This window comes from Canis aureus, chromosome 2 (genome assembly GCF_053574225.1).
Source record: "Canis aureus isolate CA01 chromosome 2, VMU_Caureus_v.1.0, whole genome shotgun sequence".
NCBI classification, from domain to species: domain Eukaryota; kingdom Metazoa; phylum Chordata; class Mammalia; order Carnivora; family Canidae; genus Canis; species Canis aureus.
In genome coordinates, this window is record NC_135612.1 from 21,509,183 (window position 1) to 21,529,784 (window position 20,602).

Genomic DNA, 20,602 nt, shown 5'->3' on the forward strand with positions numbered 1-20,602 from the left:
AGTATTAATTAAAGGATGCAGTCTCTTGCAGTCTCTTGTCAGTCTGATCTGTGTTCCTTTCTTTTCAATTTCATGAGAAATTTATGTAATGACTACAAAGAAACATCAAATCACATAGTTAACTTGTCTCTAATTGCTAGCAACAACAAATGAAGACAACTCTTATAGAGTTTCAAAGAACTACAGATGACTCTTGAAGTACAGGTTTGAACTACACAGGTCAATTTACATGCAAATTCTTTTCAGAAAGTACAGAACAGTACCATAAGTATATTTTCTCTTCCTTATGATTTTTTAGTAACATTTTCTTTTCTCTAGATTACTTTAGTATAAGAACACAGTGGAAAATACATGTAACATAGAAAACGTGTTAATGTATTGTTTATATCATCATTAAGGCTTCTGGTCAACGGTAGGCTATCAGTAATTAAATTTTAGGGGAGTCCAAAGTTATACACAGATTTGACTCTGCGGGGGTCAGTGCCCCCAACTCATACGTTGTCTAAGGATTAATGGTAGTGAAAAATAATTTAAATTTTATCCTCTTACCACCAATCATAAGCATTGCTATGTCCCATAAGTAAATAGAGTAGTAACTCCACTGTAGTAACTGGATTGGTTTTCTTAGCTAAGAACTAAAAGGCAATAAAATATACTAGCTTTCATATAGTCACTGATTAGGAATTTTCTCTAAATCAATGCTTATGTAGCCATGCTAAGACTCAACGGATATGGACAAACCAACAAGCTCACTATATGTACATAATGAGTGACCTTATGGTCTCTTAAGTGAAATAATATGGGGAAGAATATCCACAGTTGTTCCTCAACAAATAAGGATAAGGGGTAATAAGGATTTACTTTAAAAAAAAGAAAAAAAGAAAAACACTAATGCTCTTAAAGGAGGTACAAATCTTTTTTTTTTTTTAAAGATTTTATTTATTAATGAGAGACACAGAGAGAGAGAGAGGCAGAGAGACACAGGCAAAGGGAGAAGCAGAAGGAGGTACAAATCTCTAAGAAAAAAAAAAGGCCTATTAATACTTTCCATTCAAATTTAAGGAGATTTTAATTTACTTATTCATGCGAATGCATAAACAGAGGTATATCAAAGCTCCTTTCTCCACTACCAAAATATATTATGTATGTATCTAAACAAACTTAAATTATCTATAAACACATATAGTGAACTACTAAAACATTATTCAAAATATTTTAAGAATGTTATTAATCTATTGATGATTCCTCCTCAAAGAAGTTCATTCTCCTATTGAAACAATTTATCTTAAGTGATTTTTTTAAAAAAGAACAAGATAGAGTATTCCATAGTGGTTTAAAATACAGACCTGACCCAGTGACTCAGTGGTTTAGCGCCGCCTTCAGCCCAGAGCGTCATCCTGGAGACCCAGAATCGAGTCCCACATTGAGCTCCCTGCATGGAGCGGGCTTCTCCCTCTGCCTATGTCTATGCCTCTCTCTCTCTCTCTCTCTCTCCTCTCTTTGTATTCTCATGAATAAATAAACAGAATCTTTAAATAAATAAATAAATAAATAAATACGTACAGACCTAGGGTTCAGAAGCTTGGTTTGAATTATTTGGTAGCTTTGTGAACCAAGAAAGTTACCTAAAACTCTCATTACTTCAATTTGCTCATATATATAAATGCTAGTTATAATTATATGGCAGGAAAATAGAAATATGCAAATATAGTTCCTTTCAAGAATTTTATGTGTGTGTGTGTGTGTGTATATAATGTGTATATAATCTACAAAAAATTTAACAGTAGCTACCTTTGGTAGTAAAAAGAGTGATTTTTTTTTCCTTTGTATTTCCAAGTCTCCAAATTTTCTACAATAAAAATATACTCATCAATATTAAGGGTAAAAGTGATTTTTTTAAAAATTGCATAATAGGCAAAAAACCCAACATCCAACCAAAAATTACCCATCATACCAAGAACCAAGAAAATGACTACTTGAATGAAAAAAAGACAATCAACAAATGCCAACATTAAAATGAATTACATATTGGAATTGTCTAACAAAGATGTGAAAGCACAGGGCACCTGGGTGGCTTAGTCGGTTAGGCATCCTACTCTTGGTTTCAGCTCAGGTCATGATCTCAGGGTGGTGTGATCAAGCCCCATGTTGGGCTCTGTGCTCAGCAGGGAGTCTGCCTGAGATTCTCTCCTTCCCTCTCCCTCTGTCCCTCCCCTGCTCATGAGCATACATGTGCACTCTCTCTCTTTTAAATAAATAAATAAAATCTTTTTTCAAAAAGATGTGAAAGCAGCCATCACAAATAATTTATCAATTAAAAATTCTCTTAAAAAAAAAAAAAAAAAACAAATAAAATAGGAAATCCAAGCCAAGAAAAAGAAATTATAAAAGGGAACCAATTAGAAACTACAGAACTGGAAAACTATAATAAGAAAAAAAAAAGAAAAAAAAAAGCTTAACGGACAGCTCAACAGTAAGAATAACAAATGGCACAAATTAGCGATTTTGAGGACGGAATTTACCCAATCTGACCAAAAGAGAAACATGACTAAAAAGAAACTAACAAAGACTCAAAATCTATAGGGCAATAACAGAAGATCCAATTCTGTATTCACTGGAGTCCCATAAAGAAAGAAAAAGTGGGTTAAGTTGAAAAGGTATTCATAAAAATAATGGATGAAAACTTCCAAATTTGTAGAAACACAAAAACCTACAGATTCAAGTGACAACTCCAAACAGGTAAATCCACAAGAATTATACCTTGCCACATCATTTCACATCTGAAAACAAAGAAAAAAATCTTAAAAGCAACCACAAAGAAAGGATTACCTATGAGGAACATGAATTCAAATAACAGATTTCTCATCTGAAATCACAAAGGTCAGACAAAAGTAACAAAAATTTTTCAAGAGCTCAAAGAACAATCAACCATGAATTCTATATCTGACAAAACTATCTTTCAGAAATGAAACAAAGACATAAGCAGGCAACAGAATACTAAAATCTGTTAGCATATGTATTCTTCAGGAAGAGCTAAGGAAGGTCTTTCAAATGATAAAAGAACGAATCTTGTAACATCAGGAAAGAAAAAAGTACAATGGGAAAAGCAAGAATGAGTAAAACCTATAGATTCACCAGACTACCCTTCTACTACTCAATAAGTTTTAAAATCATAGTATTGATGGATGAAATAAAAATTATACAGTCAACCAAAAAATAGAGTTCATCAAAATTTTTAAAACTTAAGTACATCAAAAGACACTATCAACAGAGCACAATGGCAACTGATGGAATGGAAGAAAATATTTGCAAACCATTTATCTGAAAAAGGATTGATATCCAGAATATATAAAGAACTCCTGTAATTCAAGAGGAAACAAACAGATTTAAAAATGGACAAAAGACTTAAATAGGTATTTCTCAGAGTATGATATACAAATAGCCAATAAGCACATGAAAATTTGCTCACTCATTAGAAAAATGCAAGTCAAAATAACAATGAGATAGCACATGAGGTCAGCTATTATGAAAAAGGAGAAGGAGAAAGGAACAGGAAATTACAAGTAATGGTGAGAATGTGAAGCAACTGGAATCCTTGTGCATTGCTGGTGGGACCGTAAAATGATATAGGCACCATCACAGACGGTATGACAATTCCTCAAACACTTAAATACAGAATTACCATATGACCCAGTAATTCTACTTCTAGGTATATACTTAAAAGGAGGGACTGACTTAAAGAGATATTTATGCACCCTGTTTGAGCAGCATCACTCACAAGAGCCAAAAGGTGGAAGTAATCCAAACGTCCATCAATGGGTAAATGAATAATCAAAATGTAGGAGGCCAAAATAGTATTCAGCCTTAAAAGGAAAATTTCAATAAATGCTACAACATAGACAAACCTTGCAGATATTATGCTAAGTGAAATAAATCAGTAATAAAAGAACAAATATGATTTGTATGTATGATTCCACTTAAATGAGGTATGTAGAGCATTCAAATTCATAAAAACGGAAAGTAAAATGGTGGATGCCTGGAACAGGGGGAGAGAGAAATGGGGAGTTAATGTTTAATGGGTACAGAGTTTCATTTGGGCAAGCTGAAAAAGTTCTGGGGATGGATGGTGGTTAACAGCTGCACCACAACAATGTGAATGTACTTTATATCACAGAACCATACACTTTAAAAATGGTTAAAAAGGTAAATTTTATGCCATGTATGTTTTAGCACAACAGGAAAAAAAATATTAACACTATCTGATCAGCTGTTCAATGTATGAAAAAATATTCGTAACAGTGATATTTACAAAGTGGGAGAGTAAAGGGGTCTAAATGGAAGGGTAGTTTCCATACTTATGGTACATATACATCTTAATATCCAGTACAACCACTAAGAAAACACTACAAAGTGATATATTTGAAAACAATTATAAATAAATCAGGATAAAATACTAATAAATGCTCAAGTGACACATAAAAAGAAAAGAGAAGGGGCACCTAGGTGGCTCAGTCGGTTAAGCACCTGCCTTCAGCTCAGTCATGATCCTGAAGTCCTGAAATACTGTATTGCATCAGGCTCCCTGCTCACCAGGGATTCAGCTTCTCCCTCTCACTCTGGCCTTCCTCCTAGTTCACGCATGCTCTTTCTCAAAAATAAATAAATAAAATCTTCAAAAAAAAAAAAAAAAAAAAGGCAATGCCTTTGGCTCAGGGCGTAATCCCGTAGATCCAGGATCAAGTCCCACATCGGGCTTCCTGCATGAAGCTTGCTTCTCTCTCTGCCTAGGTCTCTGCCTCTCTCTGTGTTTCTCATGAATAGATAAATAAAATGTTAAAAAGAAGAAGAGGAGGAGGAGGAGGAGGGGGAAGAAGAAGAAGAAGAAGAAGAAGAAGAAGAAGAAGAAGAAGAAGAAGAAGAACGAACGAAAGAAACAGAGGAATGAGTAAGAGAGAAAAAACAGGAAATGAAAACAAAATGGCAGAAGCTCTAAGAGCAAATGACACATCCAATGAAGGGTTAGTATCCAAAATACAGAACTTATAAATCTCAATACCCAAAAAATAAATAACCCAATTAAAAATGGGCAGGGAGACATGAAAAGACATTTCTCCAAAGAAGACATCCACATGGCCAACAGAAACATGAAAAGATTTTCATAATCACCATCAGAGAAATGCAAATCAAAACTACAATGAGCTATCACTTCACATTGTCAGAATGGCTAAAATCAACAATACAAGAAACAAGTGTTGGTAAGGATGTGGAAAAAAAGGAACATTCCTGCACTGTTGGTGGGAATGTAAACAGGTGCAACCACTGTGGAAAACAGTTATAGAGGTTCCTCAAAAGGTTAAAAAGAGAACTACCTTATCACATCCAGTAATTGCACTACTGGGTATTTTCCCAAAAAAATTAAAAAGCACTAATTCAATGGGATACATGCACCCCTGTGTTTATGGCAGCATTATTTCTGCAGCCAAGATATGGAAGCAGCCCAAGTGTCATTGACTGATGAACTGATAAAGAAGTTGCAGTATATTTTTTTTTACAATGGAATATTACTTAACCATAAAAAGAATGAAATCTTGCCATTTCCAACAACATGGATAGAGCTAGAAATTATTATGCTAAGTGAAGTAAGTCAGAAAAAGACAAATACCACATGACTTCACTCCTATGTGGAATTTAAGAAACAAAACAAACAAAACAAACAAAAGAGAAAGATGAACCAAGAAACAGATTGGTTCCCAGAGGCAAGGGGGAGTGAGTTAAATAGGCGATAGGAATTAAGGAGTGCATTTGTAGTGATGAGCACCAGGTAGAATATGGAATTGTTGAAATATTGTATTGTACACTTGAAACTAACATAACATTGTATGTTAACTAATTGGAATTAAAATAAAAACTTTAAAAAAATAAGCCCTAACATTATCAATAATTAAAATAAAGGTAAATTTAAAATATACCAAATAAAGGCAAATACTGCCAATGTGGACTTAAGAAGAAATGATCCACAAATAGGCTGTTTATAACTCACTCACTTAAAATAAGAAGTGAAAAGGTACCAAAAAAGATGCATGGAAACAAAATAAAAGCAGAATGGCTATATTAATATTAGACTTTTGAGCAAAGACAATTGCTAGAGAGAAAAGAAAACATAATACAATGATAAAGGATGGATCCAACAGAAATACATAACAATTCTAAATGGTACACACCTAACAAAATACACGAAGAACAGACAGGTGAAAGGAGAAACAGACAAATTTTATCATTGGGAATTTCAAGACTTCCTAAAACACTAAACAGAAAATCAGCCAAAACTTAAAAGTTCTAAAGTTCTAACACAATCAACCAAAAGGATCTAATTGACATACATAGAATATTTGACCAAAAAAAAGCCAAATACCTATTTTTTTTTAAATCCATAGAACGAACACTCACAAAAACAGGCCATATACTGGGCCACAGAACAAGCATCAACAAATTTTAAAGTATTGAAATCATAAGAGAATATTCTCTGACCATAATGGACTCGAATCAGAAATCAAGAAGTACAACTAGCGAATCTCAAAGTAAGTCTCCAAGTAAAGTTAAAAAGAAACATAGAATTGAATAAAAATGAAAAGACAACACAGAAAAAACAACATCAAAAGACATGGGATACAACTAAAGCAGTGCCAAGGGGAAAAGTTATAGCATTAAATGTTTACATTAGCAAAGAGAAAAGTTCTCAAATCATTATCTTACATTCCTACTTAAATTCCTTTCTAGCTTTCAAGAAACTAGAAAAACAGGAAAAAATAAACCCAAAATAATCAGAAGAGAAATAATAAAAATAAAAGTGAAAATCAACAAAACTGAAAACAAGAAAACTACAGAGAAAAAAATGAAACAAAAGGTTAATCCTTTAAAAAAATTAATAAAATTGATAAATCTTTAGCAAGACTGGCAAAACAAAAAGAAAGGTACAAGTTACCAAGATCAGAGATAAAAAAAGAAAGTATCACTGAACATTTTACAGCCATTACAAGGGTAATTAGGAAATAATACAAACAAGTTTATGCCCCTAAATTAGAAGAAATGAATCAACTCTTCAATCAACCACATAAAGATCTTCCTCTACTTACCATAGGGCCACATGCAACTAACCCATTGTAAACTGAAAATATCACAAATCAAAAATGCATTTAATGTACCTGAACTACCAAATATCAGAGCTTAGCCTCACCTACATTAAGCCTCCTCAGAAAACTTACCTTAGCCTACAGTTGGGCAAAATCATCTAATGCAAAGCCTATTAAAAAAAAAAAAAGGAAAAAAGGTGTTGACAATCTCAGGTAATTTACTGAATACTGAGAGTGAAAAACAGAATGGTTCTAAGGATACAGAATCCTTTTAAGTGTTATACGTTGTGGTTGTTTACCCTTATGATTGCATGGTTGACTGGGAGCTATGATTTGCCACTACCATCCAGCATCACAAGAGAGAATCTTACCACATATTGTTAGCCCAGGAGAAGATCATCATTCAAAATCCAAGTATGGTTTCTACTGATTGTGTCTCACTTTCACATCATCATAAAGTCAAAAAAATCTTAAGTCAGGGACTGTTTGTTCTACCAAGATTCAACTGAAATAAATAATACATAAATAATCCTACAACCACTAAACAATTTGTAATTTTAATTCTCAAAAAGAAAATCTCAAGCTGAAATGTTTTCACTAGAGAATTCAACCAAATATTTAAAGAATGTCAAAACTTCACAAATTTTTCCGAAGAGCAGAAAAGGAGGGAATGAGTCCTACCTCAATCTGAGGCCAGTATTACCCAAATACTGAAACAAAACAAAAATATCACAAGAAAAATGCAGACTAGTTTCTCTAATGAACTCAGACACAAATTCTCAACAAATCAATAATCTAAATTCAGTAATATCTGAAAAACATTATATATCATAACCACATAGGATTTATTCCACATATGCAAGTTTGGTTCAACATTAAAACAAAACAAAACCCCACACATCAACTAAAGAAAATAACTCTATCATATAAATTCACTAAGAATTTGACAAAATTTGACAAAATCCACCACCCATTTATAATAACTCTCAGTAAACTAGAAAGACAGGTGATCTACCTTGATTTGATAGAGTATCTAATCAACTACGCACTCCCCCCGCAAAAAAACATACACTTGATACCATATTTAATAGTGAAACACTAAATGTTTTCCACCTAAACAAGGAACAAAGCAAGGATATCTGCTCTTACCACTGTGAGTCGATACAGTACTAGTTCTAGCCACTGCAATAACACAAGAAATAAAAGGCAAAGAGATTAGAGAGTATACTGTAAAAAGCCTCTAAAAACTAAAAGGTTAAAATTTTAGCAAGGTCAAAGAACACAAGATCAATGTAAAATATCAATCGCATTTCTATGTATTGATAATGAACATTTGAAAACTGAGATAAAAAAATAATATCCACAAAATTTCTCCAAACAAACAAACAAAAAAAAAGTAAGTATAAATTTAACAAGAGGCATACAATAGGACTTGATACATATACTAAAAAATACAAAATGCTGATTAAAGAAATCAAAGACCTAACTAAATGAAGACCATGTCAATATAGTACAGATGTCAATTCTCCCCAAATTGATCTATAGGTTTAATGCAATTCCTATGAGAATCTCAGTAAAATTTGTGTAGATATGGGTAAGCTTGTTCAAAAATCTATATATGAAGACATAAGCCTTTGAATAACTCAAACCATATTGAAAAGTGAGAGGAACCACTCTATTTGGTATTATGGCTTATCTATATCTACATTGTTATAGTAACCAAGAGTGCAATATTAGCAGATGGAAACATATAAACCAACAGAACTCAATAGAGAACCCAGAAGTAAACCTACACATATATGCCCAATTGATTTTTTATAAAATTGCAAAAGCAGTTCAAAAGAGGAAAGATACTTACCTTTTCAACAAATGGGGCTAGAGCAATTGGATAGCCATAGGTAAAAATATGAACCTCAATTTAAATGTATCTTTTATAAAAATAAAATCAAAATAAACTATGGACTTATCTGCAAACCATTAAAGTATAAAACTTTCATAAAGCTATCATAATAGAAAATTTTTGAGACCAATGCTAAAGAGTTCTTAGACTTGGCTCCAAAAACACAACCAAAAAAAAAGTAACATTAATAAACTAAGCCACAACAAAATTAAAAACTTTTGCTCTCAGAAACACCCCATTAAAAGGAAAAAAGCGATAAGCTACAAAATGAGAGTATTTGCACATAGCAGACAATAGAGTAATATTTGGAATTCTCAAAACTCAACAATAAAACAATCCTATTGGAAAATGCACAAAAGACATGAACATTTTACCAAAGAGGATATACAGATAGCAAATTAGCATATGAAAAGATCTTCAACACCACTAGCCATTAGGGAAATATACATTAAAACCACAATAAGATCAGTAGACACCAAGAGAATAGCTTAAAGAAACACTTATGACAGTATCAAATGCTCATGAGAATACAGAATCTGGACCACTCATACGTTACTGGTGAGAATGTAAAAGCATCCAACCAATCTCAAAAATAGATTGGCAGTTTCTTCTATAACTGAACATATAATTACCACACAATCCAACAACTGCACTCTTGGACATTTAACTGACAAAAATGAAAACTTATGTTTACAAAAAAACAAACAAGAATATTCATAGCTTTTTTTCCTAATAGTCAAAACTGGAAATAATCCAAATTGTTCTCCAGTGGTGAATGGCTAAAATGTTATACAGCCACACCATGAAATACTCAGCAAATGTAAAGGAACAAAGTATTGATACATGCAAGGACCTGGATGAATCTTGAGGAATTATGCTGGGTTACAAAATGCTAACCCCAAAAGGTTACATACTTTATGATTCCATCTGTACAACATGGGGTTTTGTTGTTTGTTTTTGTAAAACTTTTTTTGAAATGACAAAACGAAAAACAGGTTAGTGGTTGCCAGGAGTTAGAGATAAATGGAGAGGTGAAAGAAGGGCAGCACAAGGAATCCTTGTGGTGATGAAACTGCTCTGTGTCTTTACTGTAGTGATGATTACACAATGTGATAAAACTGCATAGAACTAAAACCACATTGAACACATAGACACACACAACTGTATGCAGAACTAGTGAAATCTGAAGATGTAAATTAAATCAATATTAATTTCTTGTTGCCATACCAGATGTTGCCACTGAGGAAAAAAAATGGGTGAAGGACACATACTTTGTATTATTCCTTACAACTAAATTTTAATCTACAATTACCTCAAAATAAAATTTAATTTAAAAATCTGAGAGATAAATCAATATCCAGGTAGGTGGGTAGACATGGATGGAGGAGAGATATGGTGCTTTATATAAGCGTCTTAGCTGTGAACCCAGTCTAATAGGTTATACCTACAAAGAAGCCTTAAAAGAGTTAAGAATCTCTAGGTCTTTCCCTTAAGCTTCAGACAGATATGTAAGAGAAGGGGAATTTTAAAAGTAACACTGAGAGAGCTTCCAGTTGGTGAACACATAGAGGAGGGAGAGTGGCTAGAAGAGTAGCATCTCTAGACAGGGCATGGAAGCTCTGTACCCTTCTCCACATACCTTGTCCAATGCCTAGCCTTCCATTGTTGTTCCTGAGTTCTATCTTTTGTATTAAGCTGATAATCTAGCTTGGTAAAACCTTGATGAGGTGTTTATCTTACTTATCCAGACAAAATAATACTAAAAAATACTCACATACACACACACACACACACACAAACAAGTAACACCGAATATTACAAGGAACACAGAGTGAATACAGAAATTTTGCTGAAGTAATGTCTCCCCCACAGGATTTCCCATGGGTACCATCATGGTCATATATAAGACCTTTTCAAGCTATAATACTCAAACATGCATTTAAATAATTTTTCCATCTTTCAACACACGTATAGCCAAAAAAGGAGAAATAAACCACTAGCATATAAGGAAAGAAGGTAAAGTACATGGAAAGTTTTTCTTTCCTACAGTGGAAGATAGGAAATATAAACATGAGGACCCTATTTCTCAAGTAGTAAATGTGCAACTGACATGCATCAGAATCAGCCAAAGCCATTGTTAAAGAGACGGGGTTACTCAGAGTGTCAGTCAGCTCGGACTATCATAACAAAAACCATACTGGATTGCTGAAACCACAGAAATGTATTTTCTCACAGTTCTGGAGGCCCAGTCTAAGATTAAAGGGCCAGCAGAGGTACTTTTTAATGAGGCCAGTCTACTGGGCTTCAAATGGCCACCTTCTCACTGGGGGTTCACATGGACTTTTCTCTGTGCATGTGCACTTCTGTGTCTCTCCCTCTTCTTATAAGGTCCAGTAGGATTATGGACCCACCCTTATGACCTCATTTCATCTTAATCACCTCTTTAAAGACCCTATACATATTCAGCCACATTGGGACTTGGGGTTCAACCTATGAGTTTTAGGGGAACAAAATTCAATCTGTAATACCCAGTGGCTGGCCAGCCCGGAAGTATATTCTATGAGTGAACATAATAAGTGTGTATTATACTTAATGGAAGGGGACAAGGCAAAGGAAAAAGTATAGTATTGGCATCAGAATTCCAATTCTATCACTTAGTTTTCCCAACAATAAAAATGAGGAGAGTATCTGACTGCAGACCTTTGAGAATTAAAATAATCTCTGTAAAGTGCCTAGCATATATGGTAAAGGATTAGTCAATCCTAGGCCTCTGCCTTTCATCTTCTACCCTCCACCCCCCAGCCCCGGCCAAATTAACTATAAATATTACTCAAATCTAAGCATATCTAAAAAATTACCGGAACTGGGTAGCCCCAGTGGCCCAGCAGTCTAGCGCCACCTGGAGCCCAGGGCGTGATCCTGGAGACCCGGGATAGAGTCCCACACGGGGCTCCCTGCATGAAACCTCTTTTTTCCTCTGCCGGTGTCTCTGCCTCTGCCCCCCCCACCCCGTGCCTCTCATGAATAAATAAATAAAATATTTAAAAAAAAAATTACGGGAACTAAATTCTGTCCCAGTTCTACCACTACCTATGTACCTTAGCCAGACCACTCTACTTCTGCATCTAGGCAGCCTCCCAGGCGGCTTCTGCATCTGGGCAATGAGGGTTTCCTTCATCACTAAAATACTATGTATCTATGCATACTACTTTTATGATTACAATAACAAACACCAATACTATGAAAATTAATCAAACTTCCTATAAAACTCCAGTAAAAGAGGATTACAGTATGAAATTTCAATTTATTCTTTCAAATACTTTCATTCTTTAAACTCTTCCACACTATCCTCCAGTTTGAAAAATGTTATCTGTACAATATATCTGTAAGATTAATTTTACCATCTTCTCTATCATTAATGCTTCCTCTTCCAAGTGGACTGTATATTCTTTTCTATTTCTGTTCCCCCAAATGTTCACTGTTTTACTCATAAAAATCACTTAATCACTGAAATGCCTAAAATCATACACCAAATCCCATTGAAATATGATCAGACATATGGAGAAGTTATCAGTAAATTGTATCTGACAACTGTTTTTAATTTAGCTCATGACTGAAATGGGTTGTAGGTGATTTCAAGATGCTACACCTACCACCCATACACTGCACATTCAAACATTGAGCCATAGGGATCCCTGGGTGGCGCAGCGGTTTGGCGCCTGCCTTTGGCCCAGGGCGTGATCCTGGAGACCCAGGATCGAATCCCACGTCGGGCTCCCGGTGCATGGAGTCTGCTTCTCCCTCTGCCTATGTCTCTGCCTCTCTCTCTCTCTCTCTCTGTGTGTGTGACTATCATAAATAAATAAAAAATTTAAAAAAAAAAAAAAAAAAAAAACATTGAGCCATAACCAGCATCTATACTCCATAACTGTGATTTAAAATTAAGATAATGGTGGTCAGAATCAAAATCTATTGTGAGGATATCTGATTCGTTTAATAAACAATTTACCGTGTTAAAGCCTAAGAGAAGAACTTGTAGGGAAGCCTGGGTGGCTCAGCGGTTTAGCACCTGCCTTCGGCCCAGGGCGTGACCCCGGGGTCCTGGGATCGAGTCCCACGTCGGGCTCCCTGCATGGAGCCTGCTTCTCCCTCTGCCTGTGTCTCTGCCTCTCTCTCTCTCTCTCTCTCTCTCTCTCTCTCCCCCCTCCCCCGTGTCTCTCATGAATAAATTTAAAAAAATAATAAAATCTTAAAAAAAAAAAAAGAACTTGTAAGTACTTGCCCTTTCTCCCACCTCATCCCTCACCACTCCTATCCTAGTATTATCTGGTATTACATGTATATGAATAACACACGAGGTAGGTTGTTAACTTTGGTCCCCTCAACAAATCTCATCTCCCAGTACTGATGCCCTTGTATAGTCCTCACCCATACTAAATCCAAACTGGTTATGTTATTAGCATGGACTATTAGAACATTAGCAAACATAAGAATACAGACGCCTGATATGTGTTGGCCCGGTGAAGCTTGTCCTCTTGAAATGCTCCCTCCCTCATGAAACCCAGCTTCCATGCTGTGGAGAAGCTCAATCGAATTAAGTGGGGGAGGCTACCTGCACGGGGTAAAGGGAGAAAGGGAGAGAGGCAGTCATATTCCCAGCTATCCACCAGCTGGTCCAGCCATCCCAGCTGATGCATCAGATTTATGAATTAAGAAGCCACCTTGGATGTTATAGCCAACAGAAGACATATGGAGCAGTCCCCATCAAGCCTAGCTCAACCTTCAAAATTAAGTGCAAATAAACACTGGTTTAGTTATAAGTAAACAACACATGTAGGCCAATTAGAACAGTTCTTGGTAGGCAGTAAGCAATCAAGAAATATCAGGAGTAATGACAGTTATTGTTAATTATTATGTCTCACCCCCACCAAGGTACATTCTGGGTTTTAGAGCTGCCATTCTCTCATTTCCCTCATGGCCGGTAAAGCAACCAGAAAGGCCTACATTTTGCTTTCCCTTTCTTCTTCCTAATTTACAGCTGTCATTTTTCTTCTTTTTCCAGCTCCACACACAGTGAGGAGCCCAACACAGGGCTCCAATTCAGACCATGAGATCAAGACCTGAGCCAAGATCAAGAGTCAGACACTTAAATCACTGAACCACCCAGGTGCTCCTGTGCTTTTAGTTTTTATCTCTACCAATCATGTTTGCCTGGTTTCCCCAGAGTGCCTCATCAATGATCCAAACCAATTCTAGCCTTTGGCTGTGCTCTGTATTCCCAGAGACTACAGGCATCTCCTTCAACCTCCTTCCAGATCACAGGTAAATAATTAAGGAGTTCAGTAGGACAAACCCTACATTCAGGGTCAAAAGTTTATACTACTTTAACTTGTAATTCTTTTTTACATGATAGAATCATTAGACAAAGGGCGTGGGGACCAATAAGGTCTTATTTAGAAAATAAGCAACAGGGATAACATACTTGATAGTTTTCCTCAAAGACTTACTGATCCTAATTGCCTAAATTTTGTATTATTTTAAAGCCCATGACCCTTTGTTCATACTTCATTCATGATGTTTATCTTAATCTAGCCTGAATTATAGAAGTTGGTTGACTTAACTGCCTACTAGATCTGTAACTGCCCCAGAAAAGAGACTTGAGAAAATGGGCATCTTACTCATTTTTATCCCTTATATCGAGCACCTACTATACTGCTCTACAATGCATACAAATATGGTTTAAAAAAAAAAAAAAAAATCTGGGTCCTGGTCAGCAACCACTCTGTACACAACTAATCTTTGCAATCCTCACCCCCCATGTTTATTAAGAAATAATGACTCACCCATAGTTATAATGCAATTAGTAACAAAGCTAATGAACGCTACATGTCCTAACATTCACCTCTAATAATTATTTGGCTTAATTAAGAATGATTTTATTTTTGTAGAGATAGTCACATGTTTCTTAAGGAAAAGAAAGGTATCCTGTACATTATTTATTTCCTTTTCCTTCAAGTTTCAGGCTTGAGAAGCCTTCATCTTAGGTCCAGGGTATGATCTAACCTGCCAGGCAGATAATATCAAAAGGCAAACGAAGCCTAGTGAAGACTGCAGCAAACTAGAGCTCAGAACTCACCTAAAAGGGGCAACACTACTCAGCTCTAGCAATCCACAAACAGGAAGAGCAACCAGGTAGAGCCAAATCTTGTGATTTTGCAAGTGATGCTAGAAAGTGAGACTTCTTAAATGTGAAGTCTTCCTATTTTTAAATGGTGGCAACTAATTACTCAATGTTCCAAATACACCAAGAGAAAGCAATATATATCTGTGGGTTGGATTCAGTCCAAGGGCATCCTGCTACTGCAGGCTCATAGTTTAAAATCTCTACATATAATTGAAGGTGGATTAAGAGGAAAACACTCCTTTTACCATCACCCTCACTTCTAAAGCAAAGAGAAAAAATAACCAGGAGCACTAAAAGCAAGTAAGTTCATAAAATTAGAAAGTGTCCCGTGACAAACTCCTTTAACTTTTTTCTCTCTTGAAAAAGCAATCTGCGGGAATTTTAGATACAGAAACTTCTACAGCATAAAAATACATAGGAAGAATGTTATGCTTTTTGAATTTTCCTCAAAACTTGTAAAAGGAAAATATTCAAATAAATAGTTAAAACTATATAAACTTTTCTGTCCTTAACCAAACTAATGAAAACCCTCGGTAATAAACATGAGACAATGACTCACCATGCACGCAGAAAAACAAGGTACAAAATACTAATGGCAGTAAGGTATTTGCATTTGTCCATCCATATATCGTCATTTAACGGCTCTTGTGACCAACAGCACCAAACTAGCTGGACACAGGGTTGAACTCCATGTGCAAGGGAACTCTACTCTAACAAACCACTGTGGACTCAAACCTGTGACCTGAACCCCTTAATATCATGCTATGCAATAACTAAGGTGACCACTCACTAGTAAACAAATATTCACTTAGTCCAAGAACATTTCTTCAGTACCTTACAAAAGATTTGGCATTAGTTAACCAAATCATTAAAGCCCTTTAAAAATAGGAATTCAGGGATCCCTGGGTGGCGCAGCGGTTTGGCGCCTGCCTTTGGCCCAGGGCGCGATCCTGGAGATGGGATCGAATCCCACGTCGGGCTCCCGGTGCATGGAGCCTGCTTCTCCCTCTGCCTGTGTCTCTGCCTCTCTCTCTCTCTCTCTCTCTCTCTCTGTGACTATCATAAATAAATAAAAATTAAAAAAAATTAAAAAAAGGAATTCATAGAAAAGATCTGAACTTCATCTCTAAACCTACTTAACCTGATGGAAACCTTTATGAAGTCATAATTCTTAATATAGCTAACCATGGTAGCTAGACCTTTGGATTACGAACCATTGCCTAAAGTAACTATCAGTGAGGGAGTTCCCTGTACCAATAGAATCAGTAGGCAATTTAATGGCAATAAAATATTACTGTTACTTTGGCATACTATTTACTGAACACTTACTATGTGCCAAGCACTGTGCTGACTGAATACTTCAGGGTTCTCATTAAATCTTAAAAATGATGCTATGACGGAGGTACCATTATTATCCCCATTCTACAGATGGGGAAACTGACCTTTCCAAGATCACACAGTTATAAGTGGTAGAGTCAGGATTCCAACCCAAATCTTGTCTAACTTCAGAATTTGCACCCTTAAACACTACACTGTATTGCCTCCAGTGACTCTGGTTTGATATCTAAGATAAAGAAAAGAGGGTAATTTGTACTCCTCAGTGACAAATTTAAAAAACATACTTGAAATGGAGGATACTTTTCAGAACATTTACGATTCTCATATATACAGTCATGCAAGTATTATTTTTATTCCCAAATATATATTAATGATGATGGAAACCTCACACAATAGACTTCTAAAAATTTTTCCAAATACTCCTTCATGTTTATCCTGAAAAATCTAATGGGAACACTATATTTTCTGCCCAGTTTTGCTGTGAACCTAAAACCATTCCACAAAATCACTTTTTTAAAAAAATTTATAACTACAATATACAAATATGCCTAATATAACTCAGTTACAAACACTGGCAAAAGACTGCCTTCTTTCAGTATGAAAAGTTGCACTTTATTATAACCCTAGTGCTGAGCATGGAGTGATGTAGTGAGCGCTTAAATATTTACTGATTCTTTCAAAAAGGCTTGAAGGTGTGTAAACAGTGCTGTAAAATTCAAATTTTTCACACTCCCAGAACACCTTCAGAGGTCTATAAAACAAACACATAACATGGTAAGTTGGAATAAAGTTAGACAAAAAAATTAAACTCTTACTGAGCAGTATACCACGGCTGACACAAATCAGGCTACTTTTACCTTTCCCCCTTAAATATCAAAAGATGTAGCCCTAGGTTAAGAATGGATTATCACAGAATCTTTTTCTAATCATTTTCTAAGTCCTTTCTAAATCCTCCAAAGCTTATCCAAAACAAACAAATACTTTCAATTGTCCAGAGTGAATGTCATCATATGAACCAAATATTTTTTCCTCTGATACACCAAGGCTGTCGAAATTCTAAAGGTCAGATAATAACTGATGTGAAGGATCCGTAAGAACGGTTTCGCCATCTATTACCCCTTCCCAGTAACACTCTCCTCTCATCAAGGTCCACCTTTACAAACACACACCTATGTTCACTTATGGAGGGAACAAGGGGAAGGTACTCACCGTGTGAAAAAAGCCATTTGCCCTAAATGCCCTGCAATATACCGTCGCAACTGATTGCCAAATGGAACACTGCACTGGCCACCAACGAAGTATTGACAATTTTACTTGAGAACTGTGCTTACAAAGCCTCAACTATAAAAAGATCAGGCTGTTATCAATAAATGGGAATTTCACGGCCTACGTCACAGACCCCGTAAGAGGAGAGAGACCCTTCACCACACCTGTAATTCGCAGAACTCCTTTCCTTTCTCGCCGACCCCCATCTTCAGGAGAGACCCGAAGACTTTTCTGCATCGCTCTGCCTCCGAAAGGCTGGGGATGCACAGCACCACAAAGGCAAAGCCTTCTGACCGGTGCATGTTTAAAATGGTCATCAATACCATACTCCTTGGAATACTTGCATACCCAAAGCCTTATGACTAAGGATAACCTGACTTCAACAGGGAATGCACGCACAGGCTGAGAGAGACTCTACGGCCCGGGCAGCTGCAAGCTCAGCTGAGCCCCGGGGACGCAACCTCGGCTTGGAAAAGGCAGCACCGTATCCGGTTCCCGATGGATACACATGCCCCCCCTCCCCCCCACTCTCCATGCTTTCCTAGCTCAAAAACTTCACTTCTTCCCAGGGTCTAACCAGAAAGATGCAAAAGACGCCGAAGGCAGCGTGCATGCCCTCAGGGAAGAGGAGCGATCCAATCAAGTCCCGACGCACGCCAACCCCGAAGGCTCCAAACTTTTTCACCAACGGATCGCAACTGCAAGAAGAGCTGCAGGTCCTAGGGGTTCGCACTTGTGCCCAGGAGCCGGCGTCCCCGGGCCCGGGACGGCTGCGTGCACTTACTGGTTAGTCGGAGGCGCGGTCAGGGGGATGGCCACCTCTTCCTCCTCGTATTCGGGTCCATCCAGGGAGTCCCCTTCGTCCACGGTTCCCAGGCCGGCGGCGCCCAGGGCGGGCAGCTGAGGCGGCGGCGGCAGCGGGGGGAAGGCGCCGCCCGCCCCGAAGGTGTCCGCAGCCAGCGAAGCGGTGCCCTTGGCGAGGGCCGGCTCTCCCCCGGCCCCGGCGGCCCCGGCTCCGGCCCCGGCGGCCCCGGCCCCGGCCCCTCCCCCTGACAGTCCGGCTCCCCCCACGGCTCCCGCCCCCGGCCCGGCGCCCAGCGCGGCCCCGCCGGCCTCCGGCAGCCCGGAGCAGGCGACGGCTGGCACGGGCAGCGCGCCGGGCATCCTCACCCTGCACGCCGCCGGGCAGGCGCTCGAGCCCGCGGCCGCGCCGCCCCCCGCCGCCCCCGCCGCCCCCGGGCCGCCCTCCTCGCTGCCGCCCTCGGCCGCCATCATGTTGAAGCCCGCTCCGCTCTCCGCTCTACGCTCGCCCGGGAGCCCCGGGGGCCAGCAGGCCCGGGCTCCCAGCCGCCCCACCCGGGCGCGTCCCCCTGGCGGCTCCCCGGGCGGAGGAAACGACAACAAAAGGACCGAGCCCGCCGCCGCGCCCCCTCCTCGGGCCACAGCCCAGGCTCCGGAGCGGCCCGGGTTACGGGAAGCCGAGTGGGCAAAAAACCTACCGCCGGCACCAACGCCAACCCGCACCTTCAGCCTGCACACCCACACTCACACACATGCACACTAGTGAGAAACTTCCTGGCCGCGCCAGAGAGGAAGGGAAGCACAGAGGAAGCGGCTGGCGCGGCTGCCGCCCGCTCGGCCGCCGCCGCCGCTTCACCACCCCAGTTCCGGCCACCCCCACCGCAGCCACCGCCGGTGCCGCTGCTGGGGCCCGGGCCGCGGCGGCCGCTGCATCCTCCGCGGGGCTGGAGGCGGGAGGGGTGGGGAGAGGAGAGGAGAGGAGAGGAGAGGAAGGGGCGGGGGGCGGGGAAGCGGGCCGAGCGGCTGCCGACCTGGAGCGCTCGCGGAAACCGACTAGAGAGAGAGGGAGAGAGAGAGAGAGAAAGGAAGGCGGGGCGCCGGAGGAGGAGCCGGCCGCGGGAGGAAGGGCGGGGAGCAGGGCCGGGGCGGCTTGTGCGCAGGCGCGGCCCTGGCGCGGGGGCGGCCGCGCTGCTGGGCCCGAGGGAAGGAAGCGGCGGGGGCGCGCGGTGCGGGGGACCGGCCGCGGGGGGGCGCCCGCCCCGTCCCCCCCCCCCCCCGCCCCTGCCCCGCCCCGCCCCGCCCCGCCCCGCCCCGGGTCAGCGTGCGCCGCGGAGGGGCGGGCCGAGGGCTGGGGGGCCCGGCTCCGCGAACGCGGCGGGGACGCTGCAGGGGAGGGGGCAGCGCCGAGGAAGACGGCGAGGAAGATGCCGCGGAGCCGGGGCCCTGCTTCCTGCTGGTGGAAAATAACGCCTTTAGGAAGCGGCGCTGCCGGGGCCCGGGGCCGAGGGGGAGTGGCAGGGCTATCGATTTGTTTGATTTTCGTCGCATACTAGAAATCACTATATGACTATTCCGTGTTTTATTTTATTTTATTTTTAAGGTTTTATTTGTTCACTCATGAGAGACAGAGACACACAGGCAGAGGGAGCAGCAGGCTCCACGCAGGGAGCCCGATGCAGGACTCGATCCCAGGACCCCGGGGTCACGCCCTGGGCCGAAGGCAGGCGCTAAACCGCTGAGCCACCCGGGGATCCCCCACTACGTATTTAAAAAAAAAAAATTCAAACTACGTTCTGAAACTCAAGAGAAGTAAAGGAAATAGATAAGGGGAGCCTTACGAGGTGGGGGGGGGGCTAAGAATTTTGGTAGAAATAGTGGCAAATTCTGATTTCTAAGACCGTACACGTTTTGTTTTCCTCACTCACAGCACCATCTCTCCTCTCTGTCATGTCCCTCCCCGCCCCCCCCCCACACACACAATTA

General features: G+C 39.7%; 1 protein-coding gene across 3 annotated transcripts in view; it reads right to left on the bottom strand.

The window, feature by feature from the left end:
- The window catches only part of RASA1 (RAS p21 protein activator 1), a 109,133-nt gene extending 89,415 nt beyond the window's left edge, over positions 1 to 19,718 (bottom strand). The window contains exon 1 of one of the 3 annotated variants that reach the window (XR_013361548.1): positions 18,603 to 19,718. Coding sequence is in view for 2 of the 3 variants with exons in the window: in XM_077865873.1 (XP_077721999.1) it covers positions 18,603 to 19,093 (491 nt within the window). In the remaining variant the exon portion in view is untranslated. The remainder of the gene's footprint in view (positions 1 to 18,602) is intronic. The other 2 variants (XM_077865873.1, XM_077865866.1) reach the window with 2 other exon arrangements.
- Positions 19,719 to 20,602: the final 884 nt, after the last annotated feature.